At 28.0% G+C, this 16016-nt stretch overlaps 1 protein-coding gene across 1 annotated transcript; it reads right to left on the bottom strand.

The window, feature by feature from the left end:
- Positions 1 to 4855: 4855 nt before the first annotated feature.
- Positions 4856 to 16016, bottom strand: LOC107446271 (Metal response element-binding Transcription Factor-1). The gene is made up of 8 exons (XM_043047210.2): positions 15673 to 16016; positions 13183 to 13403; positions 11765 to 11915; positions 8390 to 8521; positions 8111 to 8184; positions 7534 to 7637; positions 7053 to 7179; positions 4856 to 5744 (listed from the first exon to the last, which is right to left on the bottom strand). Exons 1-8 carry the CDS (start codon positions 15912 to 15914, stop codon positions 5122 to 5124), a joined length of 1674 nt encoding a protein of 557 aa, XP_042903144.1. The 5' UTR covers positions 15915 to 16016; the 3' UTR covers positions 4856 to 5121.

Here is a 16016-nt window from a genome sequence, read left to right as displayed (position 1 = left end):
TTTGCTTCTAATTTTTAGTAGCTTAAAAAGTACTTTAAAAAATTTTTTAACATTTATAAAATCCCTTATAATTTACTAAATATAAAAGTCCTAATTTTGAATTATATACTCCAGTAAAGGTTGAATCTTATTTTGTCCCATAATGATTTCAAGTTAAATCACTTTAAACTCGATAAATTTTCTATTGCTAAAGTATTTGATTTACACTAATATTACTCAAAATATTTTATTTATTTACTTATTAAATTTTACTCTATGAACCTAAAAGTTTTTCTATTATCAGAATTTATTTTAATACGTGATTTTCATTTTATATAATGTGATAAAACATTATTATTTTTTTCAATGTTATATTTATTTCAATAAATTTGCTTCTTGAGAAACCTCGGGCATATATTTATTTATTTTTAAAGTATTTAATTTTATGCACATGCATTACTAAGGTGTCCTATTAAAAGAATTTAGTGCCTAGAATACAGGTGTTTATATAAAAAATTAACATAATCCCCGTCAACATGACTAAATACTTGGGCATGTAGCCCTTCATTAAACAGATTGCTAAGCAAGTGGCCCTTCTCCAAACAAAGTTGTGCACTTCCATGTTGGACAAATACAATACTAATAAAGCACAAATGATTTTTATAAAAATTTATTGAAAATGTAAAAACTTTTTTTAATTGATTATTGAATACATTTGTATTGGGTAAATTTTAAACAACAAATATTAATTAAATTATAAATACATTATTCTGGTTAATTTTCTACCAAAAATATAACAAATGCTAAGTTAATACTAGCACTTATATTGTAGCTTAATATACACTTATGTATTTAAATAACAAACTATTAATACCAATTTTGCCTGAATTTTAAAAAAAAGCAGTAACAGACATTAATTATCTTTCAATATAAATGAAACTGAACTTTGCAATAGAAATAAATTAAGACTAGTATTCTCACAACTTGTATCTTTTCAATTTCATACAAACAAATTATCACAACATTTGAAATCTCAAAGCATTTGATATACACAAAAAGGTAACCTTATTTACATCAAAGGTTAAAACGTCTTGATCCACAGAGCTAAATATACCAACAGTACATCAAAAGTTTATAATTGCTATTAAAAACTAGCCATTAAAAAACAGTTGTATGTGTAATTAGTTTCCAAATTATTGCACAGCAATAAAGCAAATTAATAAAACTAATTTTTTGAAACATAATGCACTAATATATGAAAAAATTTATAAAATTGATCACCAAATTTAAATGCAACATAATCTCTCCTTTTTTAACTTAAAAACAATTTTAAATTGGACGGTAAAAGGAATTGACTAGCATCAAACTTTATTCCAGTACAGAACCAGTTATCCGGAAATCAGAAAACCGGAACGAAATTCGATAAATTTTCGCGCCATATTTAAAAAAAAAAAATTTTTTTCCTCATAAGATTTTAGGATTTTTTTTTTCTTTTTTGAAAGATGTTTACCTTACCATCATTTTGGAAATAATCATTAGTGTATTCTTTCATCGTTTTTTCTTCTTTTTAAGATTATTTCCAAAAAAAATATTATTTTTTTTTTGAGTTTAACAATAAACAAACGGCTTTTTGTAGCGAATCAGAAAACCGGAAAAATCAGTTACCCGGAATGGCGATGGTCCCGATCGTTCCGGATAATCGGTTCCCTACTGTACTACGTTTTAAATTTGCAATTTTACAATGAACACATTCATGAACTCCTGATTTCAATATTTAAATACTTTATACTAAAAAAACTTTTATTAAAAAACACATTACATAGTTAATATAAAAATAGAAAAAAAAGAATAAAGAAGAAACTGGCAATGAATATAGCCTATGAATCCCTATATGTTCTTAAATGAGGGTTAAATCCAGAATATTTTGCAAAGGCTCTGTTTTGATAAATTTGCGAAAAATATTTTTGACAAAAACTAAGGAATTATTTTAGTGAAATATAAAATTTACTTTTTTAAATAAAAATACATTTATGACGGAAAATATTATTCTTCAAATACAGTCAAACCTCGAACTTGAAGGGAGAGGAGAAAAAATTCGATATACCGAAAATTCGAATTATTGAAAATCACATGTTATCGATGGTAGAATAAAGAAAAATGCTCTTTACATAACTTATTTACTATTCCATATTTATTCTAAAAGCACTTTTTACACTTAAAAAAATTCAATTGTTGTTTGCTTTAGCGATGTGTAAAAAAGTTTGTCTATAACACTTTCGAAGTGGACTATAGCTTTAAATGCCTCCTCTGACATATTCGGCTGCCTCTAAATAAATCCCCTTAGTCCACTGAAGAAAGTGCTTGTTTGAGAATTGATTCAATTCTTAAAATTGTTTTTGGAATATTTTTTTATTTTCAGGAAAAAAATCTACACTATTTATGGAAGAAAAATTCAAGTTATCGAGGGATTAGAAATTTTTTTCTCGAGAAATCAAGGTTTTTTTGTAACGTTGAGTGTATAGGAAATTTGAAGGGAATATTTTTTTCTTCGAGATATTGAAAAATTCGTGAAATCGAAGTTCGAGTTAGCGAGGTTCAACTGTATAAAAAAAATAATAAAGTCTGAGAGTTATATTTTTGATAAAGGTCTGTTTTAAGTAGTAAGGAATTTTTATATAAAATTTATTTTTTAAAATTTTTGTGATGTTTGTTTTCATTTGAATACAAGGATTTTTGTGAAGCGTACCTTTTTCAGGGGTCAGAATTTTGTGAATGAACCCTTAACTGATCCAATTTCTTTTTAGATAAATCACTGTAAACATACCTCTAAGTAATAAATTTAACCAAAGAATGTCTTAACAATCTATGGTTTAGAGGGTGACAAAAAAATAACTTGAAAAAAAAATTAAAAACCAAATATTTTATCACAAAACATAATAAACTCATTACGGCAATTTATACTTTCTTGGTCACACCGAAAATGGACCTTCCTACATAGTTCTGATCCAGCACCAAAAACTAGAATCTAACTCAAGAACAGTGCATTAAATATATTTCTGTCTTTCTCACATCAAAAGAATAGCCACCTAATTCACCAGACTTAAATGCAATGGACTTTTCTGTCTGATCCATATTGGAGACAAAAATTAATAGTTAAGTAGTAACCTTATTTATCCCTTTTCAAGGAATGTAACAAAATATTAATAGTTAAATGTTAGTTAAATAATCAGCAGTTTATCATATCAAACAGTAATATCAGTGGTTTAGTTGTAAGATGAACTTTTAGTTGTAATATTTTAATAAGCATTGAAATCATAGTGTTATTAAAATTATTGTGTCTTGTTAAGCATTAAAATGGCAGTATCTTGACATCCTTTCAAATATTAAGATTTGTCCGATTTTTTCTCGAAAGTTTGTTCCATGTAAAGCATGGCAATTAAATAAAAAATTTGTTTTACAAAGAAGAAATATATTATTTCTAATTGAAATTTTTTTTTAATCTAAAGAACCAATTTATGATGCTAACATAAATTATTGTAATTTCATTCACATAACTGCTCATGCATAAAGAAATACAGTAAATTTTATAATAATTACAACTTTTCGTTACATTGCTTTTTGCCGTGGGTCAAAAAAAGTGATAAATCTGAAAACCACTGTGAAGACACATAAATGACTAATCATATTACAAGTAGGTACATTAATACAACTTTGTTAATAACAGTAAAAAATCATACTTGTTATTATTACTTTTTTTGGTATGCAGTCTTTAGAAAAACTATAAAATTACTTCTTTTATATTAAAAATGAATCAAATATTGGTTTGGAACTTCTGCCTTGTAAAAATTGCTGCCCGTCTAAAACTAAAAAGTAAAAATTCAGTTTTACATTTTTAATTTATCTTTCAGACACAGTATATAACAGCAGGGGGTAAGCATGATTTAAATCACATGATTAAAACCGTGATTTTATTCATTTTAAATAAGGTTAACATTTTTTTTTAAATTTTTTGATTTGTGAACTGATTGATGTTTAATATAGAAAAAGCAGAGGCTAAATGTAAAAAAAGATTGGAATGTTTATTTGAACTTATAATTTTGCATTAGTCGCTTGAACAATAATTTGACATTTTAATATAAGTATATTTTCTAAATGCCAATTTAGTTTTAACTTTATTTAAAAACTTGTGCTTTTAAAACTTATGTGTAGTTGTTGTGTCAATTTAGAACCAAGAGCAATAAAAATGGTTTTTAAATAATATTAAGTATTATACATGCATTTTTTTAATGCTATATCATAGAAAGTATAAGTGAAATTTCTATCAATAAAACTGAAATAATCAAAGGCAAATTTATACAATTAAAGTTCTGCTGTTTATTAAGTTTTTAAAGTTAAGTTTTAATTCATAAAAAAAATCTTGAAGAAAACTTATTAATATTTAACTTGCTCAACAACCAACTTTTCTATTTATAAAAAGGAAATAATTACAAATCAAAATATTGATAAAATGCATGGCTGTTTCATGATCTTAATAAGCATACATATTTGTGCCAAAACACAGAATTCAAAAGACTCAGCCACAATTGAATTTAATAACAACTGAAAACTTGTATGATTTGTGGATGTAGGGTATATTATGATTTGTGCCAATTACATGGTTACTATTATATTTATTTCAATGTAATAGCAATGTTCATTTTTTCATAAATTCCTTTAATGTACCTAAAAAATGTGAAATCTAGTATCAAAAATACCAATACTTATCAAATAAAGCTTGATTTTTTTTAATTTATAATTTTGCACATTAAAGTTGTTAATATTTTGCCCTGGCTGTGAAAACTCATCTATTTGTAAGCAAACATGACACACAATGCTCATTTCAAAAATAAATAAACTACATTTTATCCGTATATACAAGCTATCATAAAATAGTTAAAAAGCTTTTTCTCTTATGTACACTGTGGCAAAAAATTGCACAAGAATTTATAATTAGATTTATAAAATATGTTATTAACAATGAAGCTCTTATAAAGATTCAACAAAACAAAAATCAAGATTAACAATGTAACACAATTTTGTGCATTTTAGTTTTAAGCATGAAAACAAAAACAACAGAATTACTTTGATTTTACTTAAATTCTGTCATTTACGAGAACAACAACATCCTCCACTAGTCCTTTCCTCTGTACCTTTAAACAAAGTAATAGTCTCACCACCTTCATACATATGACAAGCTAAATTGCATTCTGAATTACAGTCGTAATTCTCAATATCAGTTTGACACTCGGCATCAACTACAGACAAACTACCTTCGAAATGATTATTCACCACTTCCTCTTGAGTTGAAGGTGATGAAATGTTGGAAATGTCATTCTCAACAGCCTGCAAAATATTTAAGTTCTCTGCAATACTTTCGTGACAGAATTCCATTCCCGGACAGCCACTGCAACATTCTCCATGGGGTTCACATTTTTTAGGTCCGCACTTACAGATGTCTGCCAATTTGGCAGACTGCGAAATAATATCTTCATCAACTTCTTCAAGAGCTGTAGCTGGACTAGAGATGGCTGTTGCATTCAAATTGATTAAGTGGTTTGTATCGGGGTTTGGAAGGCTGTCTTGTTGATGAGAATTAAATGCAACCTCTGAAGCTTCTTCACACTGTGTTCCTTTATCCAAGGATACGGAATTTTCTGAGACCGGGACGCCATTAGCCCATTCCATAGGAGATGGTAGAACACTCCCAAGTGGTATAACAGCATATGCTGCAAAAAGTTTTGAATTATTAATGATAAGTTTGTACAATTTCAAGAGTATTTGTGTAAAATCCTGTAGATCATTCTAAAATGGGATCAAACAACACGATTTTTTTCTGCAACAATGGAAAACAACATACCAAAAATGTGGTTATTGTTTTAAAGTTTTTCATTGAAATAACTTTTTTGTAGTTGTTAAAATATAATGAATTTAAAGTACTTTTTTGCTTAGTTACTTTTGCAAAAAACTGTTCCACAAATTATTTTAATCATATGTTCAAAAACATTAATTTCAACATCTTTTTAATTAACTTTTTGTTTGAATTTCCATTAAAAATATGCACTGATTATAGTATGAAATGTATGGTGTGAATTTTGCACCAACTATCGCACCAAAGAAAGGATTTTACACAAGTGCAATTTTAAGTTATAGTTTAAATGCAAAGTACAATAATTTTTTTAATAACTGTTATTAAACTTTAAATCAAATTTTAATGAAGCAATACTTACAAGTACAAGTAATGCTTATAAAGGAATAAGTAGTACTAAGGAAAGTATATATAGCACTAAGGAAATTTTCTTTTAAACATGTCAGTCACTTAGCAATGACAGAAAAAATCAAAATTACTTAGCAACAGAGAGAAATTTTATAATTTTCCCCTGGCAGAAGAGTTGATAATAATTTGACAAAATTTCTCTTCTCCTCTGACAAGTCCATTGCTTAGAAATTGTACGAAAAATCTATAAAGGGTGAGTGAAATCAAAAAGAAATAAAACTGCCCACAACTGTGAGGGCAATGGTGAAGAACTTTTTAAAATTTCCCCTAAGAAGTGGATAATATAGCAAAATTTCCTCTGGACAATGTATAATTTAACAAATTTTTTACATAATACTTTAGAGTGTTTTTTTTGTCAAAGAGATAGTGTAATAGATACTATTTGTAAAAAGGTTTCTAAAGCTGCATAAAAATCTTCAAAAACTGTGTCAAAATTTCAATCGTAGCATCATTCTTAGAGAAATATAAATAAATTTTATGCTAAAGAACTATCTTCAAAATCTTAAAACCTCAGATATTTTGTTGTACAGAATTTGGTAGATAGCTAAATTGAAGCAACATCAACTTCCTTTTAGAATTACTTGGTCAACAGACAGTTGTTGTGGTGAACAATTTGTACATTTATCTATGACACGAAACATTTAATTAAAATATGTAACAATTTCTAAAATAACATACAATTAAATCATTCAAGAATTATAAATTATATAGATTTTTGAGTAGAGATTTATAAAAATAATGATTATGATTAATTGAATACCTGCTAATGTACCATCTGGTAATGTTTCAATTGTTATTGTTGAAATAGGAACATTAAGAACAGGTTGAGAATTTCCATTAATGCCTTGATCTGGCAATTGATGAGAATCAGTAGTAGAAGTTAGTGCCTTAAAAATAGTAATTATGAATAAGAACATATAAATTTTTATACCGCATAAATATATTTTGATATTAAATACAAAAATTAAATGAATATAAAATATGTATAGCAAAAAAAAAATAGATATAGCATTTTTTTTAATTAATTTATCACAAAGAAAAAGGTAGAAAATAATAGTTAAAACTGATAAAACTGCAAACAAATGTCCGAAATATTTATAACTAACTTTGTATTTTTTACAAACTTTAATTTTGAGACGAATAAGACTTTGATAACCTTAAAAGAAAATAATAGCTAAAATTCAGAATGCATATAACTGAAACACAACTAAAGAGATATTTTCAACAAAGGTAATAATCACCATTGGAGAGTTTTTAGCATGCCTTTGTAAATGTGCTTTCAAATTATATTGGGTAACAAAAGACTTCTCACACTGTGACTCGGGACATTTATATGGTTTTTCTCCTATAAAACAAAAATTCTGAATTAATTTGATTTATTATACCAAAATAAAATATATTTAAAAAAAAACAATGTAACACATTCATATTTGTATCATATCCTATTAACCTATTTGGGATTTACGAACTTTCAATAAAATCTTGTTCTTCTACAAGCTCCTGTTTTTTATTCTATTTAAGTGAGTTTTCAAACTATTTTACTTATAACTACTTAGTTTCCTATTAACATTTACAAGAATTTTAATATAAAATTTTAATCAATACAAATCACTGCTTAAATTTTAATATGTCATCAAAGAAACGGTAGCACGAAACACCTAACTGGCAAATGTTAATAATTTTTTAAGTGAGAACATGTTTTAAACTAGGTAAAATGAGTTTCAAATTTCTTAATATAATAAAAAATTTACACTTATCTTAAACTGTACATACTTTTTTAATTCTACCTAAAAAAATTAACTAATTCTTTTCATTTACCTGTATGAGATTTCACATGCTTTTTCAAATGATGACTTACAACAAAAGATTTACCACACCCATCTTCAATGCAACTACAAAATAGAACAAAACTCTAAAAGTAAGGCCATTTATCTAATACACGTATAAGTAATTTATTTATATATTGAACTCATTATATCATTAAAAGAAACTTACAATATTTTTCAATAAAGCAATAACAATTTTAAAATGCCAATAACATTAGTTAGAATATTTCAAAATTTAGAAAGTACAAAAATAAAACATAATAATAATTACTGATATGGTCTTTCTCCTGTATGTGTTCGAGAATGTTTTCTTAAGTCACTTAAAGTGGTAAACTGTTTATCACAACCATTGTAATCACACTTGAATGTATTACCTGTGTGAATACGCTTATGAGCCTTCAACCTAAAAATCAGTAACATATTACTCTTTTGATTTTTTATAACAGGTCAACAATAAAAGAAATTTTTTCAATTGAAATGACAAAATCAACTAAAATTTTTTTTTAAATTTTGAATAGGCTATTTATTCAAGGAAAAAAAAGGGGTGTTTTAACTTATTCTAATTCAATATTAAAGAGTAAAACTATACATAGATGTCACATAATAAATAATTTTTTTTTGTTTACTAATCAATAATAGTTGAGCTATTTCATGCTTTCTAAATCATACTCATTAATAAATGGTACTCAATACAAAAGTTTTGTAAAATTTTACAGATGTTTCTCCTTTGTCTTACCATCAATGATAGCAAAGGATTATGGGACAGAGAATACAAAATTGACAGAATAATTTTTTGCTCTACTTAACCCTAGATAACAAAACTTAAATCAATGTTAATCTTTAACTAATCATTCAACTAATAGACTACCAATTAAAGACAAGTATATTTCCTTTATTTATTTCAAACAAATTAGCGTAACTTAAAAAAGTATTATAATATTTCAATTAAAAAATAGAAATATGATAAAAATTATCATTTGCACTCTTAGATGATGCTTAAAGTGTGCTCTCCACAAATAGATTTGTTGCAATAGTTGAATACATATTTTATTATTTTGTGGTTCGTAGATGGATAGAAAGTACAAATTTTGCATTAGTTTATCACACTTTCAGGCTTGTTTTCCGAGGGCTTTTTAATATTAAAAACATCTTCAATGTTTATTCATATGAAACTAAAAAAATCAACTGTTAGATGGCAATTACAGCAAATCTCGAAATTGAAAAGTAATAAGTGTACGGCAGTGCTTATTACCTTTAGATAACTTGTTTTAGACTTAGAGGTTGAGCAGCTCCAAAGAGCAGGGCGCATCGACCAGAGGTCTATTGTAACCAAACCCTAAATCATGATTAGCATGAAAGCCCTATAGCTGAAAAAAAATTCAGCAAGCACCTTACAGGAACATCTTTCAGTTCCCAGGTTTTGACGGAATGCTGCCCTAAATGCTCAAATCTTTGAGCAGAATAGACCTCACAATCACAAAGTAAATGTCGTGATGTCTCTTCTTCAAAATGACAACCTCGAAAAAGAGAATTAGATTCAATTTCCATTATGTATAGGTGTCTCCTAAGGATGCAGTGTCCAGTAAGAAGACCAATGATCTTCCTTAGACTGTTTCTATTAAGCTTTAAAAGCTCCTTTTGACGTACACTAGGACAGTCATGATTCAGCTCCTTAGCTTGCCTCTGACCGTCAGCAACGCGCCATTGCTCATGGGCAATTTGCCATAGAGCTTGAATATGGATGCCCTAAATGAGGTGGGAGAAATTCCCAGTGCAGGTTCAGGGCTCCAGAAAATTGCATTAGAGCCAGCCTGTGCTGCTTCATCAGCTAGCTCATTTCCACCATACCCTTATGCCCAGGTACCCGATGCAGGTATACCCTGTTATGAGTAGATAGGTCACAGAGGACCGAGAAGCATTCCCACACTAGAAAAGAGGTGAATTTACACTTTGCGGGGATAGGAGAGCAGCCTAACTGTCAGAACAGATGCGGTTAGTCATATTTTGATATGCCCTGTCTAAGCATATCTTGCAGCACAAGATAATGGCATAGACCACAGCCTGAAAAACAGTGGCATAGTTTCCCAAGGGAAAGTTAAGTTTGGTATTTTGGTACTTGTTTTACAAGTTATGAAGGCAATGTGAGTAAGGTAGGCTGACTGCAACCGGAACCCCATAAACTCACAAAACTGGCAGGGGTTGGAAGTTTAATNGTCTCATGAGGATGCAGTGTCCAGTAAGAAGACCAATGATCTTCCTTAGACTGTTTCTATTAAGCTTTAAAAGCTCCTTTTGACATACACTAGGACAGTCACGATTCAGCTCCTTAGCTTGTCTCTGACCGTCAGCAACGCACCATTGCTCATGGGCAATTTGCCGTAGAGCTTGAATATGGATGCCCTAAATGAGGTGGGAGAAATTCCCATTGCAGGTTCAGGGCCCCAGAAAATTGCATTAGAGCCAGCCCGTGCTGCTTCATCAGCTAGCTCATTTCCACCAATACCCTTATGTCAAGGTACCCAATGCAGGTATACCCTGTTATGAGTAGATAGGTCACAGAGGACCGAGAAGCATTCCCACACTAGAAAAGAGGTGAATTTACACTTTGCGGGGATAGGAGAGCAGCCTAACTGTCAGAACAGATGCGGTTAGTCATATTTTGATATGCCCTGTCTAAGCATATCTTGCAGCACAAGATAATGGCATAGACCACAGCCTGAAAAACAGTGGCATAGTTTCCCAAGGGAAAGTTAAGTTTGGTATTTTGGTACTTGTTTTACAAGTTATGAAGGCAATGTGAGTAAGGTAGGCTGACTGCAACCGGAACCCCATAAACTCACAAAACTGGCAGGGGTTGGAAGTTTAATCGATAAATGTTTAGTTATCTAAGTTTAAGCCTTTTGTGGCCATGCTGAATTTAGGTCAGAATTTTATTGCAATTGTGACGCTAAAGTTAAACATAGTGATGACAACAAATGAGGTTTCAACAAATTCTGATATTGCAAGAAATCTTTGTTTTTGATTAGCTTTTAACTTTACCTGTTAAAGTCACTAAGCAAAGATATACAGTATTCATAAAATTTAGTGAAATGCATATGTATACATATAAATAGGTATGCCTAGTTTTCGCATTATATAGTACATCTGTATTTATCTATCAAAAAATTGGTGAATAGCATCCAAATGTTTGACTATCCCTGCTTGAGAAAATTAGTTTTTTTTTCTTTATTAGGTAAATAGATACCAACAACTTCATTAATCTTTTCTCTTTCTTCCACCAAACTTAGTTTGCAACATAATTTGATTTCCTTTCTTCCAATAAATAATATTTGTTTTTAATTTTGAAGCAGTAGAGTTGATTGTGCCTCTTGTATCATTAAACTCCCTTACTAATGATATGCGTACCTTACTGAAACTATAAATCCCTTTTTGCCTTTTTTGTCATACTTAGATTGCAAATATTTGGAGCAGCATAAGTCATTACAGGCTTTTGTTAACAGAAGTTTAAAAGCTTTATATTCATCCATTTGGCCATACTTGACAATTTTTCATTTAAAAATTACGATCTACAAATATTAACAAGTGATTTACAAAATATTAATCATGAAAACAATACCTGTATAATGTATTAAATCATAATTCATACCTGTATAGTGTATTGAATGCTTTTTCACATCCTCTTACATCACAGCCAAATGGTCTTTCCTTTGTATGCACTCTAACATGAATTTTTAAACTATATGAAGAAAGAAAACTTTTTCCACAGCCATCTTGTGTACAAACAAATGTATATTCCCCTAAAAGTGAAATGATAAAATATCAATTAGCATTCTAAATACACAATTCTATTTAGAAGAAAATCGACATAATAAGGAGTTGAGAAGAAACCCTTCGACGAAGGGGGCACACGTGAAAGCTCGTTGACAAGGGTCATGAAATTTCTTGAGTCTATCTAACCATTTACGTTTATGAGTTATTAAACATCAAAATGGATTAAACATCAAATGGATTTACCTTTAAAAAAAGGCAGTTATGGTTATTTCTTTCAAAAAAAAATTCATGATTGGAACAATTATTTTCTGATAAATCCTAAACTTAATAAATAAAGATTAGGAAGAAAAAAAATTTCTTACAATATAGAGAATGGCCAGAGTTCAGTCAGAATAGTTCTTTATAAAAGACTAAAGTCTTTTATAAAGACAGAGTTCTTTATAAAAGACTAAAAATATTTTGGTTGAGGTCATTATTAAATTTTATGCACGTAAATATATTATACTAACGTCCATATTTGAAAGAAAAAAATTTATTCCATGTTTTATGTAGTATTGAGGATTATTTGGAATCATGCTTCAAATTACTTTTATTGTAGTACTCTTTAAAACTTCATTAGTTAAATACACACTCAATGAAAACAAATAATATTACATATAAGACTGGATCTAAATAAAGTAGTTCAGTAATTATAAAGTTCGTATAATTATGAATCATTAATTAGAATTAATAAATATTAACCAAGGTAAATAACTATTGATTGTAAATTAGAATAAATTACCGATTAAATAACTTAGTTAAATGAAAAATCTACTATTAACAAAAAAAGCAAAAATTTAACTGCCTAAATAATTTTCATTTAAGAATCACTTTTGCCAAATTTGTATGTAAAATCTTCATGGTTTGAATTAAATAATGCAAACTAAATTAATTAGTTAGTAACAGCCATCAAGTGAAGAAATTGAAAAATTCATACTTAGTAAAAATAATTTATTTCTAAATTCATTAAGAATTTTTAAAAATGAATTGGTAAAATAGTTCCCAAAAAATAGCAATTTAAACAAAGGTGTGGACACTTTTTTCAGAACTTTTTTTTACCTGCACACCTGTAAGTGAAAATTATATAAAAATTTATGATACAAAACTTGACTTTTTACTCAAAATGCACCTGCTATGTAATACACAAAAAAAAAATACATAATTGTAGAAATTATTCAATTAAAATTTCTCACAAAAAGTTTTAATTATAAAATTTTAAACACTGTTTATTATGTAAATAGCACAAGTATATACCTCGATGAGTTTTCTGGTGAGTTTTTAAGTTTCCCGCCGTACTGTAAGTCCTTGCACAACCTTCATAATCACAGTGAAACTTTTTATATTCTTTTTTATTTGTTTCTTTATTTCTACTTTCTACAGTTATGGTTGCATGAGAGACATTTTCGGGCATATGATTATTTCCAGGATTTATCTGCATGCATATTTGATCATCATATATGGTATGCTGAATATATCTGTAAAAATTTCATAAAAATATAATATTCTGCAATTACATAAAGTTTTTAATATGCTGATATTGAAATATAATACTAAAGTGTAATATTTAAATGGAAAATAATAAATTAAAAAAATAATTTTAAAAAATTTTCAATTTGGTATTTGGGACTTTTTAGAAAATCAGATAAATGCAATTTTAAAGTTTTCAGAACAGTAATACTCAAAATCATGACACGAATCATGGTAAGAATAAATAATTTAAGTCTTCAATATTTCTAAAAATAAACTCGCATCCACCAGGTAAAAGTTAAAAAAAAAAAAATATCCAGAGAAAAATATAAAAAAATTATTATAATATGCATTTAAGTGACCAAAAACTAAGCAGAACCTATTTGAATTGATAAAGTAGAGATTGCTGACACATACCTGCGAACTTTTTAAATTTCCCAAGTGGTAGCAAGACAAAGTCGAATTACAATTGCAACTAGAAATTTTTTTTTAACCATTTTGCCAGAAACAAATCTAACTGGATTATCATGCTTTTACATACATATTTAATTTGTTCATAATGTAGTCCAAATCATTTAAAATAATTCAAAACACAAAAGGAATGCATAAATTTTGCTACAATTTTTAAATATAAAAATCCTAGGAAAAAGTCTTTAAAGTTAGCAGCTATTCAGGCACATTTTGGTTATGACCCTGTTGCTGCAAAATGATAAAAAATAATTTTTTTATGAACTTGCCAATATATGCATGTAGACACTTAATGTATTTCTTGCTTATAGTAAGTATATTAGTTATAGTTATGTTTCAATACATAAAACTCACTAACTTTCTTAGAACTATACATTTTGCCATCCAGGCTGCTTAACCCTTTGCGACATAGCAAATTCTGATCAAGCAACACATAAGCAACTGCAACCTTAGTCATTGTATTCTTATTGAAAAGGCAAACTTTATCGCTTTGTTGCTTAAAGAATAGTGATAGCTAAAATTTGATAAACTTTTAGAAGCAAATAGTTTTATATTTCCAGTGGTTTGTAACATTTTTGGATTAAGCATTGCCAGAATATCAACATTGTGCTAGATATAGTGAGTAGAAGGAATGAAGTTTATCCTTTTCAACATTTTATGATACATTAAAAAATGATAAGATTACATCACAACTTTAATAAGACAATTTTTTTATAAACTTTTGTCCTTTTCACTTATCATCTTAAAGCCTAGAAAAATGCACAGTTCTCAAATGTTTCTTTCAAGGCTACTCCTCCTGCCTGCTCATTCGAAAAGAAATATATATGCCCTCTAGCTTTTTCTTTTTATAAGAATGATGCTCTTTTTGACAGCAATACTTATGCGAAATCCATGAGAATCGATCTATATGAATGACCATTCTTCATTAACAACTTCAACAAAATAACTTTAGTGAAAAAGTAATCTTTATTTATTTTTTATTTTTTTTATTTATTTATTTTTGACAGAGCAGTGCAGCAGTTATTTTTATTCAACCCCTGTGTTATGCCTTGCTACTCACAAAGTAAACAACAAAAGTGTCTATACATCAGTTTAATTAAAATACTGAAAAAAAATTTAACACAATATCTTATATTATGTTAATTTTTGTTCTGTTTTTTTGTCTCTATAATGAATTAAGAAATTTTTTAAATTTTGTTCAAATAATTTTAAATAATTTTCATAAAATTGTAAGATTTATAGCATGAGCAAAATTATAAGATTTATAGCAGGTTTAGCATGACCATACTTTTAAAAAAAGATAATAATAAAATTTACAGATGTGGCCAGCTCATTTAAACTATAAAAATATCAACAACAAAAAAATTTAAAAACTGCTAGATTTTAATTTTTTTAATCAAAATGTATTTTTTTAAACTTTCTCATGCTTTAAAAAAAAAAAGAGTGAAAATGTTTTTAAATAATTATAATCGAATCTATACAAAACCGCTGAAATCTATACTAAATCATAGAAAAGATCAAAACTGTAGCGGTGTTCTAACTACAAAGATACTAGGAAACTACTCTAACTACTTGCTTATATAAAAATAAAAATAAATGAAGATTTATCTCAGCTCGAGATAGATAATCGCACATGTATTCAAACAAAACACATTTACAGCACACTACTATATACTGACCATAGAAATTATTTTGTATGCCGTAGGAAAATATTAAATTTTTACTCAACTTCCGAAAAATTGGAGATGCTTAAAAATTTTATAATAGCAGAGAATTTTCTCCATTGAAATTTTTTTCTTTTTAACTTACCCAGAATTTTCTTGTTCGATATTCATTTCAGACGCTTCATCAAGTGATACCATAGAAGCTCGCATATCAATTGGAGAATTATCAATGTCAACATCTCTTCTATCGCCTTTACTTGAGAAGATGTAGTTTGAAAATATAGAATTGTCGGGACTTGGACTTGCAAAGATTTGTTCAAAATCAAAATTGGAAGGGGTGAACAAAGACTCATTTTCTTGAGGGTGTGATTTGTTTCCTTCATCCATAGTACTATTTAAATCTCACATTAACATCAAAATTTTTGATCAAACCCTTTGATGATCAAAATGAAAATAAACAATAAAACTAATAAGTAAATTTAAGTTGCC

This window comes from Parasteatoda tepidariorum, chromosome 9 (genome assembly GCF_043381705.1).
Source record: "Parasteatoda tepidariorum isolate YZ-2023 chromosome 9, CAS_Ptep_4.0, whole genome shotgun sequence".
Lineage (NCBI taxonomy): Eukaryota > Metazoa > Arthropoda > Arachnida > Araneae > Theridiidae > Parasteatoda > Parasteatoda tepidariorum.
The sequence above is the reverse complement of the archived record's forward strand: the minus strand, read 5'-3'. Positions and strand labels throughout refer to the sequence as shown.

Bases quoted from the DNA above. Each gene is read 5' to 3' on its own strand.
- LOC107446271 (XM_043047210.2), bottom strand. From the start codon at position 15,914: ATGGATGAAGGAAACAAATCACACCCTCAAGAAAATGAGTCTTTGTTC. The intron at 13,404-15,672 runs GTAAGTTAAAAA...AAATTTTTACAG, and splicing joins ATCGAACAAGAAAATTCTGG to ATATATTCAGCATACCATAT. The intron at 7,638-8,110 runs GTAAATGAAAAG...TTTGTTTTATAG, and splicing joins GCATGTGAAATCTCATACAG to GAGAAAAACCATATAAATGT.